Consider the following 25,312-nt stretch of genomic DNA (forward strand, 5'->3'; position numbering starts at 1 on the left):
GTTTTGCAACTGCCCGAGTCCAAACAGGCTTCTGCCAGCATGCAGAGAGTAACATGGATCCCCTCAGCTTCACCATCTGCTTTGCCACATCTCTTCCACTCATCAGCCTGGTGGGAGCAGGAGGGATCCGAACACCAGGATCCATCAGCCCTGTGAGGGTAAGGGCCCATCCCACTGCTCCAGTTGCCCTGGGGTCTTTCCAAACAGGACAGTGAGGCTGCAGCACCATGAGAAGCTGAGGGAGAGATAGAACCCTCTTGGTGAAGGTACTGGGATCCCTCTAGAGATCTTGGGGATGTCTCCAGCCACACAGGCAGGCTCGTTGGTGCTGAAGCATCTCAACTGGATTTATAGACACGCCTTTGACACAGGTAGGAAACAGGAATGGCTTCACCCTGATCTTTCACTCAAGGACAAGAAATGCCTCTACAACAGTGGCCAACACGTGCAGAAGACCAGAAGCAACAAAAAGCAGCAGCTGGATTTGTCCTCTGCAGGGCTGGCTGCAAACATCATTGATCCCAACAGTGGCAACCAAGCAGCAGCTGGTGGAGAGGGATCTTCACATGAGTTCACTGAATTACTGCAGACTAAAAATAGCTGTGTGCAGGGAGCTGCAGGGTGCCTTGCAGGCATGCTCTGAAGTGGTGGCTGTAGAAGCAAGGGGTAATGTGGATGGACAAGCACACAGGCCACAGAGCTTCACAGTGGGGTGAGGAGCAGGAGGAAAGGGAGGAGAACCAGAAACCACCCAGACACCACTTGCTCTCAACCAGGATTGCAGGGGGAGGATGTCTTAGTGCTCTCTGCCTCAGGGATGCTGCCTTTGCCTCTCCTGGCACAACCACTTAAGACTCTTTTGGCCATCACAAGCCTCTTCTCCTGATTTCTATCCAACAACCCTACAAGGTCCAAGCTCCCACTGGTTTCACTGCTGGCCATGGGATCACCAGCAGTCCTCCAATCTGCAGCAACTCTGCAGCTCCAGAGGGGTTGAGGGAAATCCCATCAGAACGTCAGCCTGATGGGGATGAAGAGGATGGGGGGGATTATCATCCAGCCTCAAAAGCAGAGGGTGCTGATGCTCCTTGGCACTGCTGCGTGCCCCAATGCTCAGCCAAGCTGTGCCTCATTTTCCCTAGTTGAAGGCATCACACCTTTTCTTCTAAAGCAAGTGGGCCCTTTGCAGACACCAAGGGAGCAGTGCCAGTACATGGGTAGCTCAGCTTCCTGTTTTCTCCAAGAAGAAGATCCCCCAGCCCAGGGGTGTGCTCCTGCTTTGTGCTTCCTTGTCCACACCTGCAAACTCAGCTCAAAGAAGAGGTATTTTGGGCCTAATTTTACAACAGATGGCTCCCTCCTACCTTGCAGCACCAGAAAAAAAAACTTTACAGCTCTTGGCTGCCTCAGCCCAGATGAGTTTGTCCAGATTGCAGACAGTGGAGAAGGCAGGAGTGCAAGATAGCTGGAGGTCCCCACACCAAACAATCATGTCCCAGCCTCCCTCAGCAGTCCATGTGCTCTTCCGAGATAGCTCAGGTCATGAAGGTTTTCCTAGCAGGAACACTTTCAGCATTCACCACCTCCACACTGGAAGCCAACACAGCACTCACTCTGGCACCAGCTTCCCAGCAGGGAGAGACAAAAGGCAAACTGGGCCCACCCCTGTCTTCCCAAAGCATGGGGGAAGAAGGGATGCCCTGGGAGCAGCTCAAGGGAACACAGGTTCAGCTTTCATTTCAGGTAACAGTAAAGCTGCAGGAAAGAAGAGCCAGGAAATTCAGGCCAACAGTTCATACCCCACGTGCAATGGTGATGGAAGAGAAGAAACAAATGTCCAAGAGGAGCTCTTGGTCATCCAGCCAAGGTTAACCATCAGTTGACTTGTCCTTTCTCCCCTCTGAACTTCTGGGCTTTGTTTCTGCTTCCAGACCCCAGCTGAAACCAGGCATAAATGTAAGGAGCTCACTCCAAGCATCCCAAAGCAGAAAGCTCCAGCATCCCACTGAGGGAAGGCCAGGTTCCAGGGCTCACCATGGTCTGCTGAGCCACCCATTCATCCCTGCATTACTTGGCAGAGCCCCAAAAGCAACAAAACCCCATCAGAATGGACCTGGGAAAGCAAACCAAGCTGTGCACAGATGAGACGGGCTCCAGTGGGAAAAAAAAAAGCACTGAATGGCTTGGCAAGAGAGACAAGAGCCTGATCTCCCACTGCGTTGATTTTGAAAGCTCTGCTGGGTTTTTTAATCCAGCAGATTTCTGCTGCCTCTCAGGGTTTGAGTGGTTTTATGACAGACCTGTGGGTTGCTAAGCAGAAATGAAGTCAACCCAGTTGAGTTCCCTCGCAGGCTGGCATGGCCTTTCCTCTGGCACCTCCAGAAAGAGTGAGCTCTTTGAAGCAGGACAGAGCAATGGCAGCTCAGATTTTTGCCCACTGTTTGGGTAAGGGGATAAGGCAACATGTTGGGCTGACACAAATTTTGGCCTCTTACTCACTTTACTGGACAGATTTGCTGCTCCCACACAGCTCCTCTGTTCTGACCACCCAGATGGTTGGGGGAACACCCAGGACATGCCAAAAAGCAACACAGCAGGGACATGGGAAGGAAGGGATTGCTCTAACTCCAAAAGGACATTGTAGGAAAGCTAAAAGCTCACCGGTGACACTTACCATCCTCTGTCTCTTGCCAGACAATGCCCTCCAGGTTCACACTGGTTCCAGGCTCACAGGGGCCCAAGCACTCAGGCTCAGTGGCCAAGGCCACATCACAGGTGTTCACCCCCACTGAGCGGGTGCGTACCATGATCTGCTCACACGGGGAGGAGATGTCATTGTTGACAACAGGGACAAGGAGGTGCAAAGGCAACACTGCAGGTGTAGAGACTGGAGACTCCATCTGTGGGGAAGAAGAAAAACATTGGTCACAGTTGGGAATATGGGTAGGCATCTACCCAACAGGCATCTACATTCCCGGAGAACCTCAAGGCCGGGGCTGCCACCTTCTCAATGTCTGTGCCAGCAGGCAGTGCAAGTCCCACACCCTGTAAGAGGACAAGGATGTTGCAGGTCTCTCCCATGCCAGCATGTCCATACCCACGTAACTCTGAAGAGCCAGCACTTTGTAGGCATGTAGATTACAGCCAAAAGTCCCTCTGCGGGAGATATCTGCTCTCCTGCTTGAAGGAGTTTGTGCCAAATTCCTTCCCTGACAACTTCTGCCTGTAGAACCATCTCAGGGGAGGATGCCTCAGATGTTAATGGCATCAATGACTTTGGACCTGATAGATCATTAGAAGAAAAAAATTACAGGCTTCTGCTCAACTGGCAGGACAGGACAAACAAGTAGCAGTCTCCCTCCAGCACCCACGAAAACCAACATCCTCCTCCTCCCAAATCTACTCTGTGACCACCTGAAGATGCAGGCATTCCCATCACATCATTCTTCCCTGCATAAATATCTGCTTGGGAGCCTGATCCAGCTGATGGCCAAGCCAACTGCGCCATCCCTTGTGTTCTTGTGCATGGAAACCACAGCTCATGGCCAGATCTGAGCCTGGAAAGCCTACAGGCTCACACGCCAAGTGAAACCACAGACAAGTCACCCTGCTGCTGCTGCTGCTGACAAGCCAAGGTCGTTGGCCACTCTGCCACATTAGCAGCTTACAGAAAAGTTAGGAGAAGGATGGCTGGCAGGCTCCTTTTGCTGATGGCCAAGGGCAGGGTGGAGACCTTCCCGTCCTTCAGGGTTCATCCACCAAGCCAGCTGCAGTCAGCCAGTCCCCTGCCTTGGCTCACAAGGATCTCCAGCATTTTTGGGGCTCATCCTCTACTCAGACCTCCTCTCCTTATGGTTCATGATCTTAGTAAGATACTAAAGCAAACTCAAAAGAGGAAACTGAGGAAACAAATCAACCCATCAGTGAGCACTGACCTAGGTGAATTTCAGTCCCAAGCAGGGAAAGATCTTTCCAGAGCACCCAGCACTACTCCAACATATATCAAGAGATAATTATAACCCTGAAGAGACCAGGCTTGCTGGTCACCAAGACTGGGCATGGACACCAGCCAACCACTGCTTCCAACGTGACTATTGGCTCTCTTCAGCCAATGCTGCTGACAACCACTGAACTCCCACCATGAACTGGCATGAACCTCACCAACCGCCAAAATTACCTACTCCCTTCTCTTCCTCACATCCCCTCATCTTTTAAGCAGAAGAAATATCTCCATCAGAAGCTTGCATGTCCAACCTCATCTGCCCCACACAATATGGTGCCCACACCCGCAACAAGTGGCTGGAGCATCCCTATCAACTCCTGACACCACAAATCCTTTCCATACCCTCAGCAACACAAATACCAATTGCAAGAGGCAAACTTCTAGGCAGAGGAGCAGAGTGGAGGACATTGCATCTGTCATGTGGGTGGCTATGGGCAGGGGACATCAACATAACTCCTGTGGAACTCCTGAGATCTTCTGACTGTACCAGGGCAAGTGGATTTGCTCTTCCAGCATGAGAACACGAAGTACCTTCTGCCTGCAGCCCTCTCCTTGTTCTCCTGTGTCTGTCTGCTGTCCAGACAGACCAAATCCAACCCACTGAGCATTAAAGGTGGTTTGGGGGTCTCCAGCCACAGTGGCTGGACCATAAAGTCCCCTCTGTTGGCTGCCTAGCTTGTGCCCCCACAGCTCTTTTCCCATGAGCTGCCTCTGAGCTCCCACCAGCAGGATCAGCTCTTCTCCAGGAGCCCACAGCCAGCCTGAGGCTGCCCCATGGACAGGGCCTCAGCTACATCCCATGGGATTTGAGAAAGATGGTTCTGGCATAAAAAACCTTACGAGCCTGATGGAGAGGAGGGCTGCATTCCCACAGACAAACCACCCCCCAGGTCACAGCCACCTCATCCTGCACGTCTTGGCGGACTCAAAGCCATGAAGGAGGCGTTGAGGCTCCTTTGAAGGAGGTTCAAGAAAACCAGCCCTTTCTCAGCACTGCCCTTTGGAAACCAAAGCCAAATCTCCAGCAACAGAAGAGTCAGAGAAGAACCAGGCAGCGCCGTGGGACACTGGGGAGTGCTCAGCCCACGGCCCCAGGAGCAGCAGCTGTCCCTGCTTGCTGAGAACCTGCAGCTTTCCAAACTGTTCAGCTTCTTTCCACTCTGTGACAGAAACCACAGTGCAGCACAGGAGCATATAATTACAGTTCCAGCTCTGCTAATTAGCGCCCGGTCACATTTGTGATCTGCATCAAGCCACGGTGCATAATAAGCAGCTCGCTGAGATCTCTCTAATCAGGGAGGTGGCTCGATGGGATTTCATATTTTCCCCTGCACTAGGACAAACAGGGCCTCGTTTAGCAACCGTGGGGAGATGAGGTGGCCCTTCCACGCTCTTGCCCTCTCCTGCTCTCTTGCCTGAAGCTCAAAAGCAAAACACAAAGGCCCAGGGTGGCTCTCCAAGGGTGAGGGCAGCACCAGAGCCACGGAGCTGGGCTACAGCTGAAAAAAACTGAAAGCCAGGCTGCCAGAGGAAGAGACAGATGGATCAATCCCTGAATCCATCCCCTCACCACCTGCATGTGTTTTATCTCCTAGTGGCACAGCTTTTCATTGAACAAGGTCAAGAGATCCAGCCCCTGGTGGCTGCAGGAGGGCTTGGGGGAGGCCCCAGGTCCTGCTCTCACCCAGCTCCTTCCTCCAGGCCAGCAGCCACAGGAAACGTTGGCATGGGGGCCATTGGGCAGCACCCAGACTCTCCAGCAGCACCTTTTGCATCCCCTCCAGCTGGCAAGGCTGAGCCAGACGAGCTCCCCAGAGCAAGCCCTGCAACCCTCCTGGCTTCCAGCTCTGACACACATCACCCTCCCAGCAAATCACTTAATGTTCCCGGGTCCCCAAGCCCCCTTTGCAAAAGAAAAACGTATCTCTAGCCCTCTCTTTGCCGGGGAGGCTCTGAGGTCCGACCACATGCTTGCTGTCGGAGGAAGCTGCTGGGTCTCCAGCAACCCCTGGGTGAGAGTTACATGGGGTGAAGCTTCCCCATGCTGGTGCTGGCTTTCTGTGCCCCCCCACTCCTGAAAGCCCTTCGTGCTTCTTGAGGAGGTTTTCCCATGACAAGGAATGTGCTCAACAGAAGTGGAATGGAGCCAAATCCAGGCGGCAGCAGTGGCCAGCACGAGCACCACTGGGTGAGGAAAAACCACATCCAGGCAGAGCCCAGGGCAACACTGACAGTGCCCTCAGATGCTGGTCCTGAGGAAAGGGCTTTGGATGGGGAATGAAAACCTACCTCTCATCATAGCCCTTACTGGAAGGTAGGACAGGGTCCCACGTGAAGGGAAACATGGCATGGGGAGATGCACACAAAGCAGCTCCTGCCATCTTAGAGATGGGCCAGTGCAGCTTTGTTAGCATCAGTCAAGGCTAAAGGGTGTCACAGTAGCAATTAGATAATGGGAGAAAGAGAAGAGGCCACAACAAAAAGAAAATCATGCCCATTCTGATTCCAACCCACCCAGACCACCCAAGCATATTTATGAGTATGGTTTGCTCCCAATAATCAAAGCCAATCGGGAAAGAAAAGTGCATTTTTGATTGATAAAAACCAATGGGGATGCCAAAAACCCAGAGAAAAGCAAACAGCAGAGACATTTGTGGTGCATATACAAAGACAGAGAGGTTGTGAACAACCATGTGGTATAGGGCACCCACAGAGCTGCACACTGTCTGCCATCAAGGACCTTGCAGTGGTCAGGATGAGACCACTGATGCATTCCCATGGTAACAAGCTACACAATGTGGCAGCCCATTTTTCTCACCTAGAAGGGTGCTTCAGCTCCTGCAAACCCAGACAGACAACAACAGTCAAGCAAAAGATTGGACACACTCTTAGTTGCTGTGTGCCAGGAGACAAAACACAGACCAAAACTGCTCCATCACAGGAGCATCGCTGGAGGCTGCCACCAGCACTTCTCCCATAACTGCATGGCTCAGCCCGGCCTCTGGGAGCTTTGATGTCACATGGTCACCACTCCTTAAAAGCTTTATTTTTTCAGGGCAGGACCTGAGAAGATAAGCAACAGAACCAGGGAGCAGATCTATCCTATTGACAAGTATCTTTGGTGGGCATCTCCAAACCTCCAAACTGAAGCACCTGAGGTGCCTCTTCCCCAACACCACTGACCTTGGCAAGGACAAGTTTTCTCCAACCTGACCCTTAAAGCTCATCAAATACTACTGGTGGCAATGAACCCTGTTTGATGGTGAGAGTTGTCTGGATGCCAGAGCATGGTCTGAAGAGGTAGCAAACCCTACACTGCTGCCCATTGCTCTTCCCTTTTGTGAGCTAGGGGTTAAGGTTGGTGACACCGAGATGTAAAAAGAAAGAAATCTGTTTTAGAAGGAAGTGTTTCTTCCCTGGAAAAAAAAAACTGCTTCAATAAGTAAAGTCAACTATTTCTATGGACCGCTAGAATGCACTTAGGGAGGACAAATGCAAACCCACAGGCTATCAGAGCAGCTGGTTCAAGAAAAAAGGAGGACTGTCATTTACAAATGGCAAGAAGCAGTAAATGCTGTAAGGACGAAGGATTGATGCTTCAGATGTCTCAGAGTGGGCTGAGTACTGAACACCTTGAATTCACTGTACAGAGAGGACAAGTGGGCATGGAACCTTCTGGCCAGTGCCACCATCAGTACAGTCACACAAACTGGATGGGAACCAAGGATTTTTAAGGAACAGCAGTCCTGATTTCCCTCCTTGGATGATGCAGTTTGTCCCTGGGAACCAGCAGGTAAAGGCAGCTCCTGACAGCATGGCAGGATGGGAAGGAGATGGCAAGCGCACTGCCAGATGGTCTGGACTGGCTCTACCACACAGTGCTCTCATTGTCCTCCCAAAAACCACACTAGGAGAGGCCAGTTTCCCCTCATGTTCCTTGGGTACTCCTCACTGCTCTTGCCTCCCCACCAGAAGCTTTCTTGAGGTTTCCAGAATCTTCCAGCCACAGGGCTGCTAATGGCAGGGTGATGGCTGCGAGCATGTCCTCCCCTGGCAATAGCAATTATGTCCCAGCCTCGAGTTCCAGCCCTCCCCTGTGTGGAGGAGCTTTGCCTCCATCCACTGTAAGGCCCTTCTCTGGCTGGAAGTCCCTGCTGAATGGCAGGAGGAGATGATGGCCAAGCAGCCAGCACAATGCTGGGGTTGGTGGATGCTTTTCCAACCCAGACATGTCTGTACCTGGGAATTTTGGGAAATCTGCCCTGACTGAAACACAGCACTCCACAGAAACCAAAGCCTGGACAAGGAGGCCGGTTGAGTTAATGGGTAAACTGGGGAGTGAGAGTCCATTGGGTGGTGCTGGCGGTACAACCTGCCACCAAACCAGCAACAAGAGACTGATCCAAACGCTGCTGCCGGCTTATGCAGGAGCCAGCTGCATCTCAACCCCAGCCATGCTGCTGGAGAAATTCAAATATTACCCAGCACAACCTCGGATGAGCCGCTTCTCTCCACAGGCTGCCACTCTCTGACAGAGAGGGGAATAAAATCCCTGCTCTAACACAACAAGTCTTAATCTTGGTGCTTGCAGCATTTTGAGATCAAGAGGAGGCAGACGCCACAGAGGTACAGTCTTGCATGTTACTGTGGCTTCAATCAAGCCAGGAATAGTATCCAAGACAGACGTGCTGGCACCAAGTCACCTGCTCCAACTACTTACCAGACTATTAGATCTGCTCTAGGAAGGGGAAAGAAAAAAGAAAAAAAAAAAGGTGTCTCCAGTAGGAGAGAGGTAGTGTAGAGCAGCGATGAAAGGGGACAGCCAATGTGAGAAGAAATCTAAGCTGGGACCTCCTTGCATCAGTCCCACCAGCTGACTGAGGACACATTGTTGGGTCTTGGTTCACCTACCACCAACAACTGATACCCAGAGGCTGCTCCTGGTCACCAAAGTCACCCTCACCTCCAGCAGTGCTATCCAAGCAGGAAAGCTCTTCAGCAGACAGCTTCCCATTGGGAACCTAGGCCGCACGTGAAGCACCCCTATCCCCTGGCTCACCTTCCTGCCAGCACGGCTGATGTGTGGTTTACATTGCTGCTCTGTCTCCATTATCCCCTGCACTGCCAAAATGAGCCATCTCTCCTTTAAGCTAGGACACTGAGAGGAAGAACCACCATGAGGCAAAGTTTTGATTTTATTTATTCTCTTTCCCCCAAACCCAACAAAATATCCAGGCAACTCTACCCATGGAAAAGAAGGATTCTGACCCAGACAGGAGACAGTCCCCTTTCCTGGGGACCTTCTCCACCACTGGTGCAGTCTGGTTCATCAGTGCCTCCCTTCAGAAACATATATGGATGGCATCATCTTTTTGTTTTCTGGGCTGGAGATCATCATCTGTTCCACAGGAACCAGCTACCTAGCAAGGTCCCAGCCCTGCACTCAACCGTGAACCCCAGCCCCCAGCTCATGATGTCCATCTCCACCAGCCTCCTCTAGCTGCTCTTAACCAACCAGTTCAGTTTTTTAGTCTGTCCCTGCTAAAAAAAAAGATGTTCCTGTAGGAAGAGGACCTCCTGTAGAAGCAAGAGGACCAAAGCCAGCATGACAGCGAGGCAGACACATTTTCTTCCTTGAGTCACATTAAACTCATGCCCAAATCTAAGCACCACTCAAATGGCAACCTTCAATACCAGCACTCTTTGACCAGCACATAAGAACAGGCAAAGGAGCAACATTAAAGGTTTCACAAGAGCCTCACTGCACCAGCTTCCTTGAAGGAGGACATAAATCTGGGAGGCCTGTCATGAACCACTTGTGATACAGCTCCAGCTGCAGTTAAAATCCCTCTGGTAACCACCAGCTCCATAAAACCCATCTGAAGGATGCAGAAGTTGCAAACAGCTGAGCTAGAAACAACCCTGCTACCCAAATCCTCAAAGTGAGCAAGTGAAGTCACATGAAAATGAAGCATCTTCATGGCAAGGTGTCAGCTGCCAACTCCCCAGTGGGCAATGAGACCCATGGGGTCTGTAGTGTGCTACAGAGCACCCTGAGCACCTGGACCACAGGTTCATCCAGGGACAGCCCAACACCCAAGTAGCTCTAGGGATGAAGAACGTATCACAGAACTTAGCATCTCCATTCAGACAGCTCAAGAGGGCAGCCAGTCAGGGTGGGTAGTCTTGTAACTCTCAAGAGGTGAGCAAGCGATTCACTGCTGGTTTAAGGAGAAGGAACTTCAGTTCCTTCTGCAAGCAACTGAAAGCATTGCCATGCCAGGTGAACACCAGCATGAGCCCCAGACAGCAGTGTTCCCACCGCAGTCCCCATACAAACACCCCAGTCCAGGTCCTTCTCAAAGGCTACCTGACTCCACCACCTTCAAAGAGGTCAGAAGATAATGGTACACTATAAAAAAAACAGCCCTCTGGAGATAATTAAAACACAAAAGTTACCAATAAACCTTGACCAGGTAGAGGAAGCAAGAACTACAAGACAAAGCAGACACTTGTTAGGGTCAGGGCTGAGTGTGAGAAGGTGGTACAACAGCTCAGCTATCAGTTAGGAACTGGCACAGCTCCACCTGTCTGGTTCACCCTTCTCTTCATTTTTTCCCCACAGTTTTTTTCCATCTCAGTCTTGCAAATCTAAACCTCCAACACTCAGATGCCACGGCTGCAGGACCTCCAGCAGTTCGCATCAGGGTATGGTGTCCCAAGGACACACACTGGTGTGCCAACCTGGAGCATTAATAATCAAAAATTTAATTAATTAATGAAGCTGCTGTATCTACAAGTCAACCAGAGAAGACATAGCTCAGGTATTTGGTATTTTGGTATAAACCTGAATTCTGATAAATTCATCAGGGAGGAGATGGACCCAAGACTTGCAGCAAAAATGAGTGAGTTCTGACCTGCCTCATCCAGGACAGGTTTCTCCTCTTGCTGGGATCATAATCTAGGTACCACCTTTCTGCCCATCAATCCCAGTATCCAGAAAAACCACATTGCTGGTGCCTGCTCCCAGAGGAAAGGAGACAAAAAACAGCCCACAAACCATCACAACCACTCTGCCGCCAAGCCAAAGGACCCACGATGGACAACGGGACCAAGCACATGAGCTTTTATCACACCTTTTGGAAACCAACTTTTCCATCAGGTAAAGCACAAGAGATGGTGTGTAAAATTCTGTGTTTTCAGAAGAGAGCCTAGAAAGAACAGATGGGGTATAGGGTGAAAGTTGGGCTTGTCTTGCAGACGTTTTCATCAACCAAGCTGTAAACGTGCCAGGGGGTAGCTGTACCTTCTACAACAGCCAGAACAAGAGATGACTTGCATTTCCCAATGGCCAAGGGACACGAGTAAACTCAAAAGCAAATGTCAGTGGTCGTTATGATGGTCTAGAAGGGCATCATCTCCAAGATGCCATCTTGGCATCACTGAATGATTTGGGTTGGAATACACCCTTGAAGATCATCTAGCCCAACCCACCTGTCATGGGCAGGGAGGGATACGACTAGACCAGGATGTTTGAAGCTCTGTCCAACAAGACTACGAACACTTCCAATGATGGAGCATCCACAGCTTCTCTGGGAAACCACTTTTAGTGTTTCACCACTTTAATAATAAAAAAATTATGTCCAGTCCCCATGTACTCTCTTGTTCTTCATCCCTACAACATGGCTTGGGACTCCCTCTAAACACAGAGGTGCAAAGGGGCATCACCAAGCTGGCTTGGCTATGCTTGTCCTGTCTTTCATAACCACCAGGAAAATAACATGGTGAGGACAGCTTGCAAGAATGACCTGAAAGCAGAGCCAGAAGCAGTAAAGACTGGTCTGCTCATTCTCAACTGCCCCAAACTGTTCTTCCTTCCCTCAACCCTGATTCAGTTTGGACACAGAATCAGAAAAGGGGGAATTTAATAATTTTGCCCTAATGCTTCAAGGGGAGCAGCAATCACACTCAGCTCTGGATACCTCATGACTGAAAAGAACATGGACAAACTGGAAGAAGTTCAGAGAAAAGGGCAAACCAGAGGTCATGCACCTGGGCCAGGGAAATCGCAAGCACAAATACAGCTTGGAGAGAAAATGGATGGAGAGCAGCCCTGAGGAGAGGGACTTGGGGGTGCTGGGTGATGAGAAGCTCAGTATGAGCTGGCAACATGCATTGACAGCCCAGAAAGTTGTGTCCTGGGCTGCATCACCAGCAGCATGACCAGCAGGTCAAGGGAGGGGATTCTCCCCCTCTACTCCACTCTGGTGAGAGGCCCATGCAGTACTGGATCCAGTTCTGGGGTCCCCAGAACAAGAAGGACACAGAACTGTTGGAGTGAGTCCAGAGGAGGCCACAGAGATGATCTGAAGACTGGAGTAGCTCTGCCCTGGAGCCAGACTGTTCAGCCTGGAGAAGAGAAGGCTCCGGGGAGACCTTAGAGCACCTTCCAGTGCCTGAAGGTGTGACAGGAAAGCTGGGGACAGACTTTTTACAAGGGCATAGAGTGACAGGACAGGGGGAAGAGTTTCAAACTGGAAGAGGGCAGATTTAGAGATTTTAGGACAAAACTCTCCACTATGAGGGTGCTTAGAAACTGAAGGAGGTTTTCCAGAGAAGCTGTGGTTGCTCCATGCCTGGAAGTATCCAAGACCAGGCTGGATTGGGCTTGAAGCAACCTGATCTAGTGGGAAGTGTCCCTGCCCATGGCAGAGGGTGTGGAATTAGATGATCTTTAAGGTCCCTTCCAACCCAAACCACTCTGGGATTCTATGATTCTAAGAGGAACAAAAATAATGAGGAGGCTGAAGGGATTGCTTTGGAGGAAGAGATTAAGAGAGCTAAATATGGATAACTTGGTTCAGCTACAGCTACATAGGGACACAGTGATAATCTGTTAACACATGGGGGATGAAAACACCAGAGAGAGGAATTACACAGGGTGATACAGAGGATGACAGGAAAGAGAAATGGGATGAATCAAGGATGGGAACATTTAGAAAACATGTTGACTACAGCTTCAGGCAGTGAAACTGTTCCTGAACACATCAATATTTTCCACGTGAGAAAATCCTTCATCCTTCCCTTGTTCTCCTCCCTTCTCCCTCCCCACATCCCTCCAGCAGTAACACAGAGCATCCACATCTCTCCCCATGGCACCTCCTCAGCACCTAACACACAGTGCTTCTCACACCCCAGAAGTCCCTACATCGGGCTCTAAATCATCAACAGCCACATTCGTGGTGCTCCTGACATAGGGCAGGAGTCCTTGTCCTTCCACAGAAAGCCAACATCCAGCAGTTTTGGACTTGCCCATCTTCAGCTGAGGAACCAGTAAATCTCAGGCTGACCAGATGTTGACAGTTATATTCTTGTGAGATTCATCCACCTTGCAACCACAATATCAAGAGCTGTTGTGATGAGAACACAGAAATCCACCTCTATGGCTGAACCAGGAAGTCCAGGGACAAGGAGGTAAGGAAAGAAGTCCTTCTCTTATCACATCAGTCTACCTATAAACAACAGTCAGCAAGCTGGTGTATTTTCTAAGCAGTTCACCTGTGCAAGAACCCCCCCAAAAACAACATTTGATCTTGAAGTTCCCATGGACTTTTGTCTCCAAGACATGAGAAGCTAAGTTGTGTGCACCACACATACCCAGAATATTTGCTTGGGGAAGGGATGACACAACCTCTTTGCAAGGCAGGGTGCATCTCCTGATCCACCTGCACAGCTCCTGGAGGAGAACTTGCACCGGGGGAGCATCGCCTTGAGGGGACCAGGGGACCACAGCCTTGCTGGCATGCTGCTAAGTGCCACATCTCCCTCCTCCATCCAGACCCAGGCTATGGGCTGCCTCAAGGTATGAATCTGGGAGGAAAGTAGCAAACCCACTGGCTGGGTTCTGCATCCAGAGACTTGCTGGCACGCTGCACACACAACACAAAAGCCAGAGCATTTAACACACACATCACAGCCAGGTACTGGCGACTCCTGGAGAGGCTCAGTTCCAGGGTGAGACATACGTATTTCAGATGTGATAAGCTGCAGAGTCTAGAAATGGTTTCAGATCTATTTATCCCTCAGGCAAGAGGAGGCATCTTCCTTCCACCTCTTTAATATTAAAGACCTATTCTGGGATGATTTTCACATCCCAGCCCCTGAAGGCTGCACATTTCGGAAGCTGCTTGCTTGGCTCTCATCTCCTCCTCTTTGTAGGTTTTCCTCAAGCTGCCAGGAGAGATGCTGGTGGTTTCCAGACACAAAGCCAGCTCTGTCCATCAGCCTGGTGGGGAGATTACAGGAAAGGAGGGAGCAAGAAATATACTGAATCACATGATATAAAAGAGTGTGACCACACAAGGTGGCTGCAAAGAAAGGACGAGCACTCTGCTGGCCTTTGGGGACTTGTAGCCAGAGGGACCATTGAACCACTCCCAGCAATGTTTGTCAAGCAACTGCCTTGGTCTCCCTGGCACACAAGACAGAAAGCTCATGCTAAGATGGGGGATGACAAATATCCTCACTTTTTGAGCTGGGTCCCTCAAATCCTGAGTCTCCCTCCACTCCCCAGATCCCAGTTGTCACGTTTTTTAAAGCAGCACAAGGCAGTTCTGCTACTCCAGCTGATACAGGTTGTGCTCTCCCCATTCCCTCCAGCAATGGTTTGCATCTGTGCCCATCAGCCCCTGCCAGGAACACACAGGTGTTGGTACCGACAGGATGCAGCATTTTTGACAGTTTCTCAAGCCCATTGCTGAGGTGTTTTTTTAATCATTGAAATCAAGTTGCTGTGTCTCTAACACCAAGCAGAACCAGCTGTCCCCAGCACAGCCCAGCACATCCTTCTATCACCCTGAAATCTCTATCAGTTGCACAAGAAGAAGCAATGAGCTTTGCAGGTGAAACCCCAAGCATGAGGACATTATGCAAGGCCCCTCCACTCCCACCCACCTCCCCATGCAGAATAAGTCAAGCCCCAGGCACTCATCCTGGGTCCAATTTCTCCTGCTTTGTTCTTGCCAAAAAGCAAAACAAAACACCTCTGTATTCACTGAGGTGCCTTGGAAATCTCATGCTGGCACTGCCATGAGCCAGTGCCTGGACACAGCTGGGCTGCCATGCCTGAAGGTCTCACTCAGAGAAGGTTTTGTGCTGACAACCGACAGCCGCTGGCGGTCGAGCAGCACGGCTGTAGAGGATCAATCACTCACAGGGCAGCTGAGCCACTGGGGGAGAAAAAGAGACAAGCTAGAGCTGAGCCAGACCATAACTCATCACCTGTGGGCTACCTACCAGCAGGAGCACAGTGGCCCCAGGCTGGGGGGCTGCAGCACACTGAAGGGAGCAGAGCTGCGTGACTGCCCGCCCACTTCTCTGTGAGAGCACCCCATGTAAAAATAGAAAAAATAGCTCCAAGTGGCTGCTTCAGTGGCTTCCTCAGCCCACAGTGAAGGGATTTCAAAGCCCAACAAGTCCCCACCAAAAGGGGTTGCTAACACCTTCCACAGATGAAGCTTTCCTCCATCTCAGTTAAGTTCAAGGAAGGTTTTTAGCCTCTGCCCCCTCACTGCTGGGGTTGCAGTGAGGGATACCCACCCATCACCACATTCCAGCTAACGAGGAATCTCTCCCCTTTGCCACAGCACAAAGCTCAGCACTTGTTTCCAAATGAGATGGAAGACAGTTGCCACCAAAAACCACCATCAGACTCTGGCAGACGCTGCACCTCTTTCTACCCAGAAGCACCTTCTGCAGATCCATGTGGAAAAACAAGGTGTCAGGGCCAGGAGGGACACAGAGCCCAGCAGCAGTGAGGCTGACAGCCAGACAAGGTTATATTCAACCAACATGCTGGATTTTTAGCTAGAAGCCTCAAAAATAAGCAAAAGATGCTGCTAGAGAGAAAGCCACCATGAGCAAAGCCCAGCTCTTCCCTGATTTTATTCCCTACCCTGTTGGAATTTAATTGACTCTTCAAATTAACAGGCAGCTAAAGCAGAGCAATACTAATGTCTCTAAAAAAGAGCAGAACAATAAGTACAGACATTTTAGCACTAAGGACTTGATACTCAAGGCACCCCGCTAAGTGCTGGTCTTCAGCAGCCACCCACCAACAAAAATCAACATTCCCCTGGGGCTGAAAAGAATCACAGTGCTCTCAGCTGAAACAGGCAGCCCATGGAAGACAACACAAGTCCTGTTTGGAAAAACACAATGGAGCTGTAAGCCTGGAGGGTTTTTATGCTCAGCAAGGTATAAAAGATCACCCCAATGCCTGAACATGGAGGCTTCCAACTGTGGACAGCTCTTGCTAGGCAAAAAACCCAAACAGGAGCAAGTGCTGGGGTTAATTACTTCCTTGCTGTGTGTTTCCACCTCCTCCATCCTCCCCTTCTGCCTGGACAAGAGGTGGAGAGGGATTTGGCAGCCCTTACCTGATCCACAGGCCTTTCTATGCCCAAGAGTTGGCTTTGAGGGCTGATTAAAAACTCATCTTATGCAAGAAATGTGGAGAGCTCAGAGCTGGTCTCCATCTGGGGTTCAGAGCATGCCATGTTGTTCAAGCCATCCTTCTGATCACTTCTGAAAAAAGGCACCTCACTGGTCTACAGTGTCACATTCCCAGGCTTTTTGGAAGCCTGTTCCCACACTGTTTCTTGGCCTTTGAGTCCTAATTGGGGATTTTTTTTTTTCACATCCAGGTTCTTGAGGAGGAAACAAAACCAACCCAAAATACAAACCCAAGGCAAGTGGGACAAGGAAGGATACTGGAGTCCCTCCCAAGAATGTCACTGTTACATGGCTGTTCTGGATAGGTGTCATAACCCAACAGTACCCCCTAAGAGAGGACTCTCCATTACCAACAGGATAGTCTTCCAGAGCCCACACTTGAAGTTACAGGACTACCACAACAGTTTGCTTCAGGCACCTCCCCTTCAGCCTAAAAAAGCAGAAATGAATTTTTGCCTGCACATCCCTGGAATACACCCATCTGACCTTCAATCCCACCATCTCTCTTGAAAACACGGAGGTGACATATCTGTACACACTCCAGCCTTGTACCTGATGGAAAGGAGTAACAGCTTTGTATTTACAATAATCATCTGAGATGCTATTTGGACTGACAAAGAAGGTCCCCAGTGTGCTATCTAGCAGCTTCAGGATGCTAGGGCTGCTCCTGTGCAGACAATAGGGCTGCCCTAGGTCAGGGCTTTGAAGCAGGGCACCAGCAAGAGAGGAGCAGGGCTTCACACAACTGCAGGACACCCTGGGAACCCTCAGGAAAGTTCACACAAAGGTTGAGGTGGACGAATGTTTGGGACAACTCCCATGCTTAGAGTGGTGTGGTCAGTAAAAGCCCTTCTTGCTCTCACCACCCATCACTTTGGGTCGCTGCCAAAACCTGTACCTGATGGTGGCCTCTGTCAAACAGACAGAAGGTGAAGGCCCAGTGCCTGAACACCACTAAGCTCCTCCTCTACGGCATGTCCCCTCAACAACATCATGTAACTCATGCTGGGACAACCAAGTATCAGAATCATAGAATTGACTGGGTTGGAAGGGACTTCTGAGATCATCAAGTCCAACCCTTGATCCACTACCACTGCAGTTCCCAGCCCATGGCACTGAGTGCCACACCCAGTCTCTTTTTAAATATCTCCAGGAATGGAGAATCCACTACTTCCCTGGGCAGCCCATTCCAATGTCTGATCACCCTCTCCATAAAGAAATTCTTTCTAATATCCAACCTAAACCTCCCCTGGCACAACTTGAGACCTCTTGTGCCCTCTTGTCTTGCTGAGAGTTGCCTGGGAAAAGAGCCCAACCACCCCCTAGCTCCAACCTCCTTTCAGGGAGTTGTAGAGAGTGATGAGGTCTCCCCTGAGCCTCCTCTTCTCCAGACTGAACACCCCCAGCTCCCTCAGCCCTTCCTCACAGGACTTGTGCTGGATCCCTTCACAGCCTCCTTGCTCTTCTCTGGACCTGCTCCAGGACCTCAATCTCCTTCCTGAACTGAGGGGCCCAGAACTGGACACAGAACTCAAGCTGTGGCCTCACCAGCACTGAGTACAGGGACAGAATCCCTTCCCTGAACCTGATGGCCACGCTGTTTCTGAAGAGTATCAGTACAATGTGGTCCAGTGGCACAACCCAAGGACAAAGTCCTTGGCCAAGCCAACTCATTTCCCCCACAAAAACCAGAGGCGCAGGCCTAAGAAAAGAGTTAGGAGGTAAAGTACAGTGGCCCCAGACCTGAAGCCAGAGAGGCCTTTGCTCAAAGATCAAACATGCATGGCAGCAGAGGCTGCCAGGAAAGAAGAGGGACACAACTGGTATGTCAGACCCAAGAGATGCCTCTTGGCTATGGACACAAAGACAAAACCCTGGTGTTCCAAGGACACTGCTTTGGAGAAGAAAGTTGATGGTTGAAGGGATGAAGGCTTATCAAAACTTCAAGGGGACTAGGAGATGACCAAGGGCTGGGTGGGAGGAATTCAACAGGTTTCAAAAGCAAACATTTGGTAAAAAGCCAGCAAATTATTCCCTTCACATGGAGCAACACCACCAGGGTCATGATGGAGAAAAATATTTGAAGAATGTTCCTGAGTAAGGTAACAGCAATTGGAGAAACACAGATAAGCCAAAGTGACAAACCAAAGCCAACAGGCAGAGCTGGGAGAGCAGCGCCAGCTTACAGAAGGAACAAGATTTCAGAGAGAAGAGGGTGACCACATGGGGTCATGTCAGGGGCACTGCCTTGGGCAAACTACACAAGCAGGGAGAGATGTGGGATGCAGGCTAGTGGAGGAGAAAAGCTTCATGATATTAGCAACCTTCCTTCCCACCTGGAGCAGAGCAAATGTCTTCTGTGTTCTCTCAGCCCCTGCAGCCGATGGCCTAGAAGGTTGCTGAGCTTGGGTTCTGTTCTGTTAGGCAAGCATCTCCCAGGGTCCACGGCTGACGCTGTTCTTCCCTTGGAAGCCAAGAGATCGTGACTTATCAACCCCGCAGCTTTAGCTGCTGCAGAAATGATCCCCAGCCCAGCAGCCATCACAGCCCTGGCTGAGCAGCTACAGGACAGAGCAGAGGCAGGAAGAAGAGCACAGCAGCTCTGGCTCTGCTGGTCAGATGCTGACCCACGCAGATGTTAACAGAAGGCCACAAAAAGTTGCTCCAGAGCTGGGAACACACACAAGACTTGGAGCAGACCCTATTTATGGCTCCCTGGGAGAGTTTCACCAGCCACTATAGCACAGGCAGTATCATTGCACCTTTCTACTTAACCCCCACCATACCCACCCTCTGCCACCAGCCCTGCCTTGGCCCATCCAGGCTTTTCAGTCCTGATACAGCCATGATGGGACAAGCAGTGCCACAGTCCTCCTAAGGGCCTAGCCTAGCTCAGGATTTCAGCTTCATTTCAGTATTTCATAACCAAGGTCACAGAAGCACATGTACTGCAGCTGGAGAGCAGGAAGACACTGTGGAGCATGCAGACCACTCAAAAAAAACCAAACCCAAAGGGCTGGGCTGTCCACCTCTTTCTTCCCTCACATAAGTCCTCCCCCACCCTGGAGGCTTTGCCCAGCATTTCATCAAGCTGATACATTCAACATGGCACTTGGAAACCAATCCCTGGTCCCCAAGAAAAGAAAAATAAGCCTTTTCCATTAGACATCAGCTGCAAGAAGCCAGAGGGACTCTGCTCCAGACAATTCGCATCCTTGGGAGTACTGAGAGCCAAAAAGCCACTTTTCTGAGGCCAGGAGAGACATCCCTGCTCCAGACCCAGCACAGGCACTTCCCCCTCCCCAAGGAGAACACAGCCGCTGCCTCTTACTGCAGGAACAAGTCAGAGGAGGCAGGGACCAGAGCTGCTCTCACCAGGCTGGCAGCTCCCCAGCTCCCACTTCCTCGTGCACAGGCAGGGGAAGACCCTGGAGGAGGGAGGTGAGTGGAGAGACTGCAGACACATCTTGTTTTAATTGCATCAGCAATCACCAAGCAATTAATGGCAGGGAAGAGTAGGAGGAACAGGGGACCAGGAGAGAGGAAGGGATGCAGCAAGCAAGGAGAAATAATTTCCTCTTTGCCTAAGGAAAGGGGCACCGTTCACAGCTGCAGCTGCAGTGGCCTCACCCACTGCATTCTGCTCCCAGAGCATCTCGAGCTCTACCCTGATGACTAAAGTGGCTTTCTTTGTGCTTTAAGCCCCAAAGTCCTTTTCCTGAAGCCACCTCTTAACCCCAAACGAAGACCTCCAACCCTTCTTCAAGGAATGAGACCTCCGACCCTTCTACAAGGAACGAGGCCTCCTGCACACTTCCCAAGAGCCAAAAACCACTGCAAGATCCAGGCTCAGACAAGCAGCACTGCCACCAGTAGGCAGAGACTGGAGATGAAGCCTTTTGCCACTATGCTGGGGCTCTGGTCTGCAAAGGTACCTCCCAAAGCACTGCCCAGCCCACATTGTCACTCTCTGCCCATCCCACTGACCGCAGTGACACTCGTCCTCAGGAGGTGGTGTCCTTCAGAGCCTTGGTGGTTTGATCCCAGAGATCAATGGCACCCTGGAAATCAGAGCTGCTGGGATGCCAGAAAAACATCACTGCCAGAAAGTAGCAAAGGAAGTGCCAGGATCTGTAACAGGATTTGCAGCATCTTCAGCCACAAGGAGCAGGTGCTGAAGGAAAAGCCCAAATACAGCAGCACCAACATCTGGAGCAAAAACCTTCAAGGAAGGGGAAATGAAGCAGAAGCTGCTGGTCTACTCCCCAGCTCGAAAAGCCAGCCTTGAAAGGAAGGCAGACAAATGAGGAAAATATCCATGGGAATTATCCACCAACCGGTTTTCTGCCTTCTCACCTAGCCCACCTCTTCATCCTGTCTAGCAGCCCAGCCTGGTGCTGCTGCCTGCTCCAGGGAGGCACAGTCAGGAAGAGGCAGTCTCCCTGTGCTCAGCCAAGCACAAGCAGGCTGGTAGCTCCCCTCGCCTCTGCTCCTGCTGCTGGAATAAAGAGCTATGGCAATTTTTTGCTCTGTTAGTGAGTGCTGGGGATTGCCAGCACTTGCAAAGCTAAGGGCCTGACCTTGTCCCCACCAAGCAATTCCTGCTGCAGTTCATCCAGTGACAGAAAATGGCTTTTGTCTCATTAACAAGCCTGTGCTGATGAGGTGATTCATCCCCCCTGCTCCCTACGATAGACAGGACAGCCCAAGACACCCCAAAACTCAGTTCCATCAAGCACAGAGCCAAGCAAAGCCCTTGGCCCTCTCCCAAGCTTTGCTCCTTGTTAGCAGAACTGCTGGTGGCTTCAAAAAAACCCAACAAGCTGGGGTCTGCATTCAGGTATGCTTGTAGGAAAGGCACACGACACTGTGTGCCAGAAAGCTGCCAGCTTGAGAGGGGAGCTGGCAGGAAAGACTCAGCTGGCAGCAGAGGGATACCCAAGGGAACAGCCCACTTGGCACCCTGCATTGATTTCACTGTTCCCAGAAAAAGGCCCAGAGGCACAGACCCCATCTCCAGCATGCAGTTGGTGCTGTGTCCCATCATGGCCAATCAGTGTAGTTCAAAACCTACGATCTAGAACCTAGATGCACCCCAGGCTGAGCTCTGGGCAGATGCTCAAAATCCAAGCTTTGATACAGCAAACCCATCCTTCACCCCCTGATCACTGGCTTTTAAAGATCTAAACTGCTGGTCAGGGTTGAGCAGCAGTGTGTCTGTCCTCCTCATGGCAAGGAGATGGGCCATGTCTTCTACTTCCAGTTTATTAGTTGCTTTCTCTGCTTGTCCCTTGAGAAACCACATTAAAGAAGCACAGGAGCTTGGAGGAAAGCCTGCCCAGCCTCTTTGCCCTGGGTAGACTCCAATTGCTTGCCAAGCAGACATCGGGCAGCTTTGTGGCAGATACTAGATTTGCCAAGGAGCAGGAGAGAAATGTGAAGCATGGACAGCAGCAGGCAGTGATTTATCAAGGCGAGGTGCCTTTCCAGGTCACATATAGGAGCCTCACCTCCCCCATGGGCGGGTAGCCAGGCCCATTATCTGTCATATGCTGCAAGATGAGGTGCCAACAGCCAAGCTGAGATCACCCAGCTTGTTTGCTAAAAAAAAAAAAAAAAATTAAAAAAAACCAACAAAAACAAACAAACAAAAAAACAACCAGGCAGATGCAAGCAACCAGCTTTTGTTCAAGCCTGTGCTTGCCAGTGGTAGGTGAGCAAGAACATCAGCCTTCATGAAAGCATGTAATGCCTGGAGGCTGCTCCTCCCTTGAGCTCCTGGAAAGAGAGATGGCAACCAGCAGGCAGGAGCATTGCTCATGGGAGCAGCTCTGCAGCTGCCTGGCACCTGCCCGTGGGTGTTCTCCCACCTCGGCTCACCCCAAGTTGGGCCTCAGGCTTTTTGTGGAGTTACAGGCTTCAGAGGCAGAGCTGGCTGCTCCCTGAATCCTGCAATGCCACCAGGACACAGAGCTAAGTGGTGCCTTCTCTGGTGCTGCCAGGCAAGGAGGAGGCAGCAGAACAGTCTGGGCAATCAGGGGGTGTTCACAGGTCCACTTGCACAAGCCACATGGCTTTTGTCACTAGCCCCTGCCAGCAAGTGCACTGATTATTTTCAGAAATTGCTTTTGAAGAAACTCAAATGCAAGGTGGTATTTCCTCCAAATCCCATTTCCTCTGCCAGACTGGAGGGATAAGCTGAGAATCACCTGCACCCAAACCAGCCAAGAGCAACGGTGCTGAACCATTGCAGCCTGAAGGACACAAGCCTCTGGAGCTGCTGCCTGGCAGCACCATATGAACCTTTTTCTTCTTTTCTTCTGTTTTTCTGAGTAGTCCCCAGATGCAGCCACTGCATGGCAAGATGCCATGCGATATTCCTCTGAGAGCCTCGGAGTCTTTCCTCCCACTGGGATCAAGAGTAGGAAAAGGTTTGTGGTGCTTGTTTGCTAGCCATGGAGACCAAGTCATTCCCAAAGCAAGTCTCATCCAGTTTGAGGAGAGAAAACAAATTACATAACAGAGAAACTCGAGACACACAGGTTGGGAGCTTGAGGAGCGCTCACTCATTTTCTTTTGTTCCTTTGGGTTCTATCAGATGCTTAAGAGGATGTCCATTTTCCAAGGAGGGAATATTCAGAGGTCCTCCAAAACAAGACCTGCAATGACTGAAGAATCAAACCCAATCACTTATTAAAATATGATCCAAATCATATTCTGAAGGAATAAACAAGCCTGGAAGAGCCAAACTATCAGCGCACCACTATCATCACTCAGAGTGGAAGTTATGCAAAGATCTGGGGGTTTGGATGCAGAGAGGTGAGCATGCCCATGGAAAAAAAGCTTTATTCTAAGTTTTTTAGTCCATTTTGGTCCCACCAGCTTCATGATCAGCTCACACTGACCTGAAGCAAGGCCAACACCTGGTGCCTTGTGGGACAGGAGGCTCCTCAGAGAGGTGAGACCTCAGTCACCTTGAATCTAAGCAACATCTTCATCTGTGACTTCAAACAACACAATGTGCTGGGGACCTGTCATTAGGAAATTAAGAACCTGGATATTTTTACACCTGAGATATAGCACTGGGGGCAGGCACAAGCCAGCCACCCACTGCCCCATGGCGATGGTGGGAGGAGCCTCCAGTGCTAGCCAAGAATGGTACCAGGAGTTGATGATCTGGGAACAAAAATAAAACCTTGGGAGGGTTTGAGCCAGGCTCCGGCCCAGACGAGTATGCGTGTTAGAAGTTTAAGAAGGAGGCTGTTTGCTGACAGCTTAAAAGATTTAAGGGCAGGATTAACCACGGCTTTGCTAATGAGGGAACTGGTGTCAAACTGGGAGCAATCCCATGAGCATGGTGAGAAGTGGGAAGAGGACAGCAAAATGGGGGGGATGAGGTTATGATGGCAATAACAAGAGGGACTGTTTTGCGTAGGGAGCACAACAAGGAGCTGTGATGCCAGGCATCCAGAACTTTTGTTTGGTGCCTTCTAAATACAGAAGCAACCCGTTCTGGAGTCCCACCTTCATTGGGAGAGCACTGGACCATCTGGGGAACCAAAGATGCCCATGTGCTGTACAAGTGAGAATATCACAGCCCTCAGTCATGAACAGAAGTGCCCTAAAAGAGGAGAGTGCTGAAGATCTGGAGAGTGAGGACATGGTTATGAAAGCCTTGGTTAGAAGGTGGTGTAGGAGGTAGAGCCTGCTACAGAACAGTAGGAAGCAAGCAACTGCAGAGCAGCAGCACCAGCTGACCCAGGAAAGCTTCACCTTTGTTGCCTAAGAGCTCCATGAAGTGTTTACAGCCAAATCAGGCTTATATCCAGGTGGACTTACAGATAAAGCAGGAGGCAGCAGATCTGCTCCAGCTCAGCTACACGAAGAGGAACACGCAACCAGAGGGGTTTGTTCCAGCAAGCATGGGATGCTGGTTGCCAGGGACATATGTAGACAGATCGATGGCCTTGTCTGACAAGCTGGGGGCCAGTGACAAGGGCATGCACCAGCTGGGAGCAGCTAATCCACCTGCCTGCCCCTCTCCAGCTGCTGGGCAAACAAGTGAGGTCCCCTTAAAAGAAAGCGCAATCAGCACAGATTGAAATGGAAGAGGGTGGGGATATCTCCGAGCTCCAAGCTGTGGTCTGAACCTTATCTGCTGCTTTAATACCTATCAGTGTTGATACAGATTAAAGGATTAGTCAGGATTACTGCAGGCACCCCCCTCGCCCCAGGCAGCCAGGATGGGCAGGGGTGGGGTGCAGCTCTGGCATTCTCCTCGTGCACTCACAGCCCTTTTGGGAGAGAAGGAGCCTGCTGAAAGTGTGGCAGGAGGCTCCTCATGAGCAACAGCAGCTGTGAAATGTCGGTGCAGCTGCAGGGGAGTGTGAGGGGCTCTCTGGAAAGAAAACAAAGCCCTGTCAGCCAGGACCCCAGCAGCAGTCAGGTTTGTTGTGCCTAGCAACACAGGTCACGTTCAGTGACTCTTCACGGAGCGGCACCACCACCATTCCACCACGCTCCATCCACGGCCACCCATTCCTTTCCTAGCCCAAAGCCCTCTTTTACTCACACAAGCATTTGTGCAGGGCTGGGAAACCACCTGGTTAAAACCTGCTTTAGATGGTGCTCAGTGTATCTTTTAATTGGATCATTTCCCTGACCCAGTTTCCCATATGGCTGCATAAATCCTTGAGCACCAGAGTGGGACAAGGTGGCCAGGAGCAAGCAGGACACCTCCTAAAGTGTAGCAGTGAAGCTCCACTGGCCACACAAGTAGGCAGGAAAGTCCTGTGC

At 50.8% G+C, this 25,312-nt stretch overlaps 1 protein-coding gene across 1 annotated transcript in view; it reads right to left on the reverse strand.

The window, feature by feature from the left end:
* ZNF609 (zinc finger protein 609) overlaps positions 1 to 25,312 on the reverse strand; it is a 69,341-nt gene that overhangs the window by 10,852 nt on the left and 33,177 nt on the right. The window contains 1 exon segment of the mRNA XM_030456720.1: positions 2,675 to 2,900. Within this exon segment, the coding sequence (XP_030312580.1) occupies positions 2,675 to 2,900 (226 nt within the window).

Source organism: Calypte anna, chromosome 10 (assembly GCF_003957555.1).
Source record: "Calypte anna isolate BGI_N300 chromosome 10, bCalAnn1_v1.p, whole genome shotgun sequence".
Classification (NCBI taxonomy): Eukaryota; Metazoa; Chordata; class Aves; order Apodiformes; family Trochilidae; genus Calypte; species Calypte anna.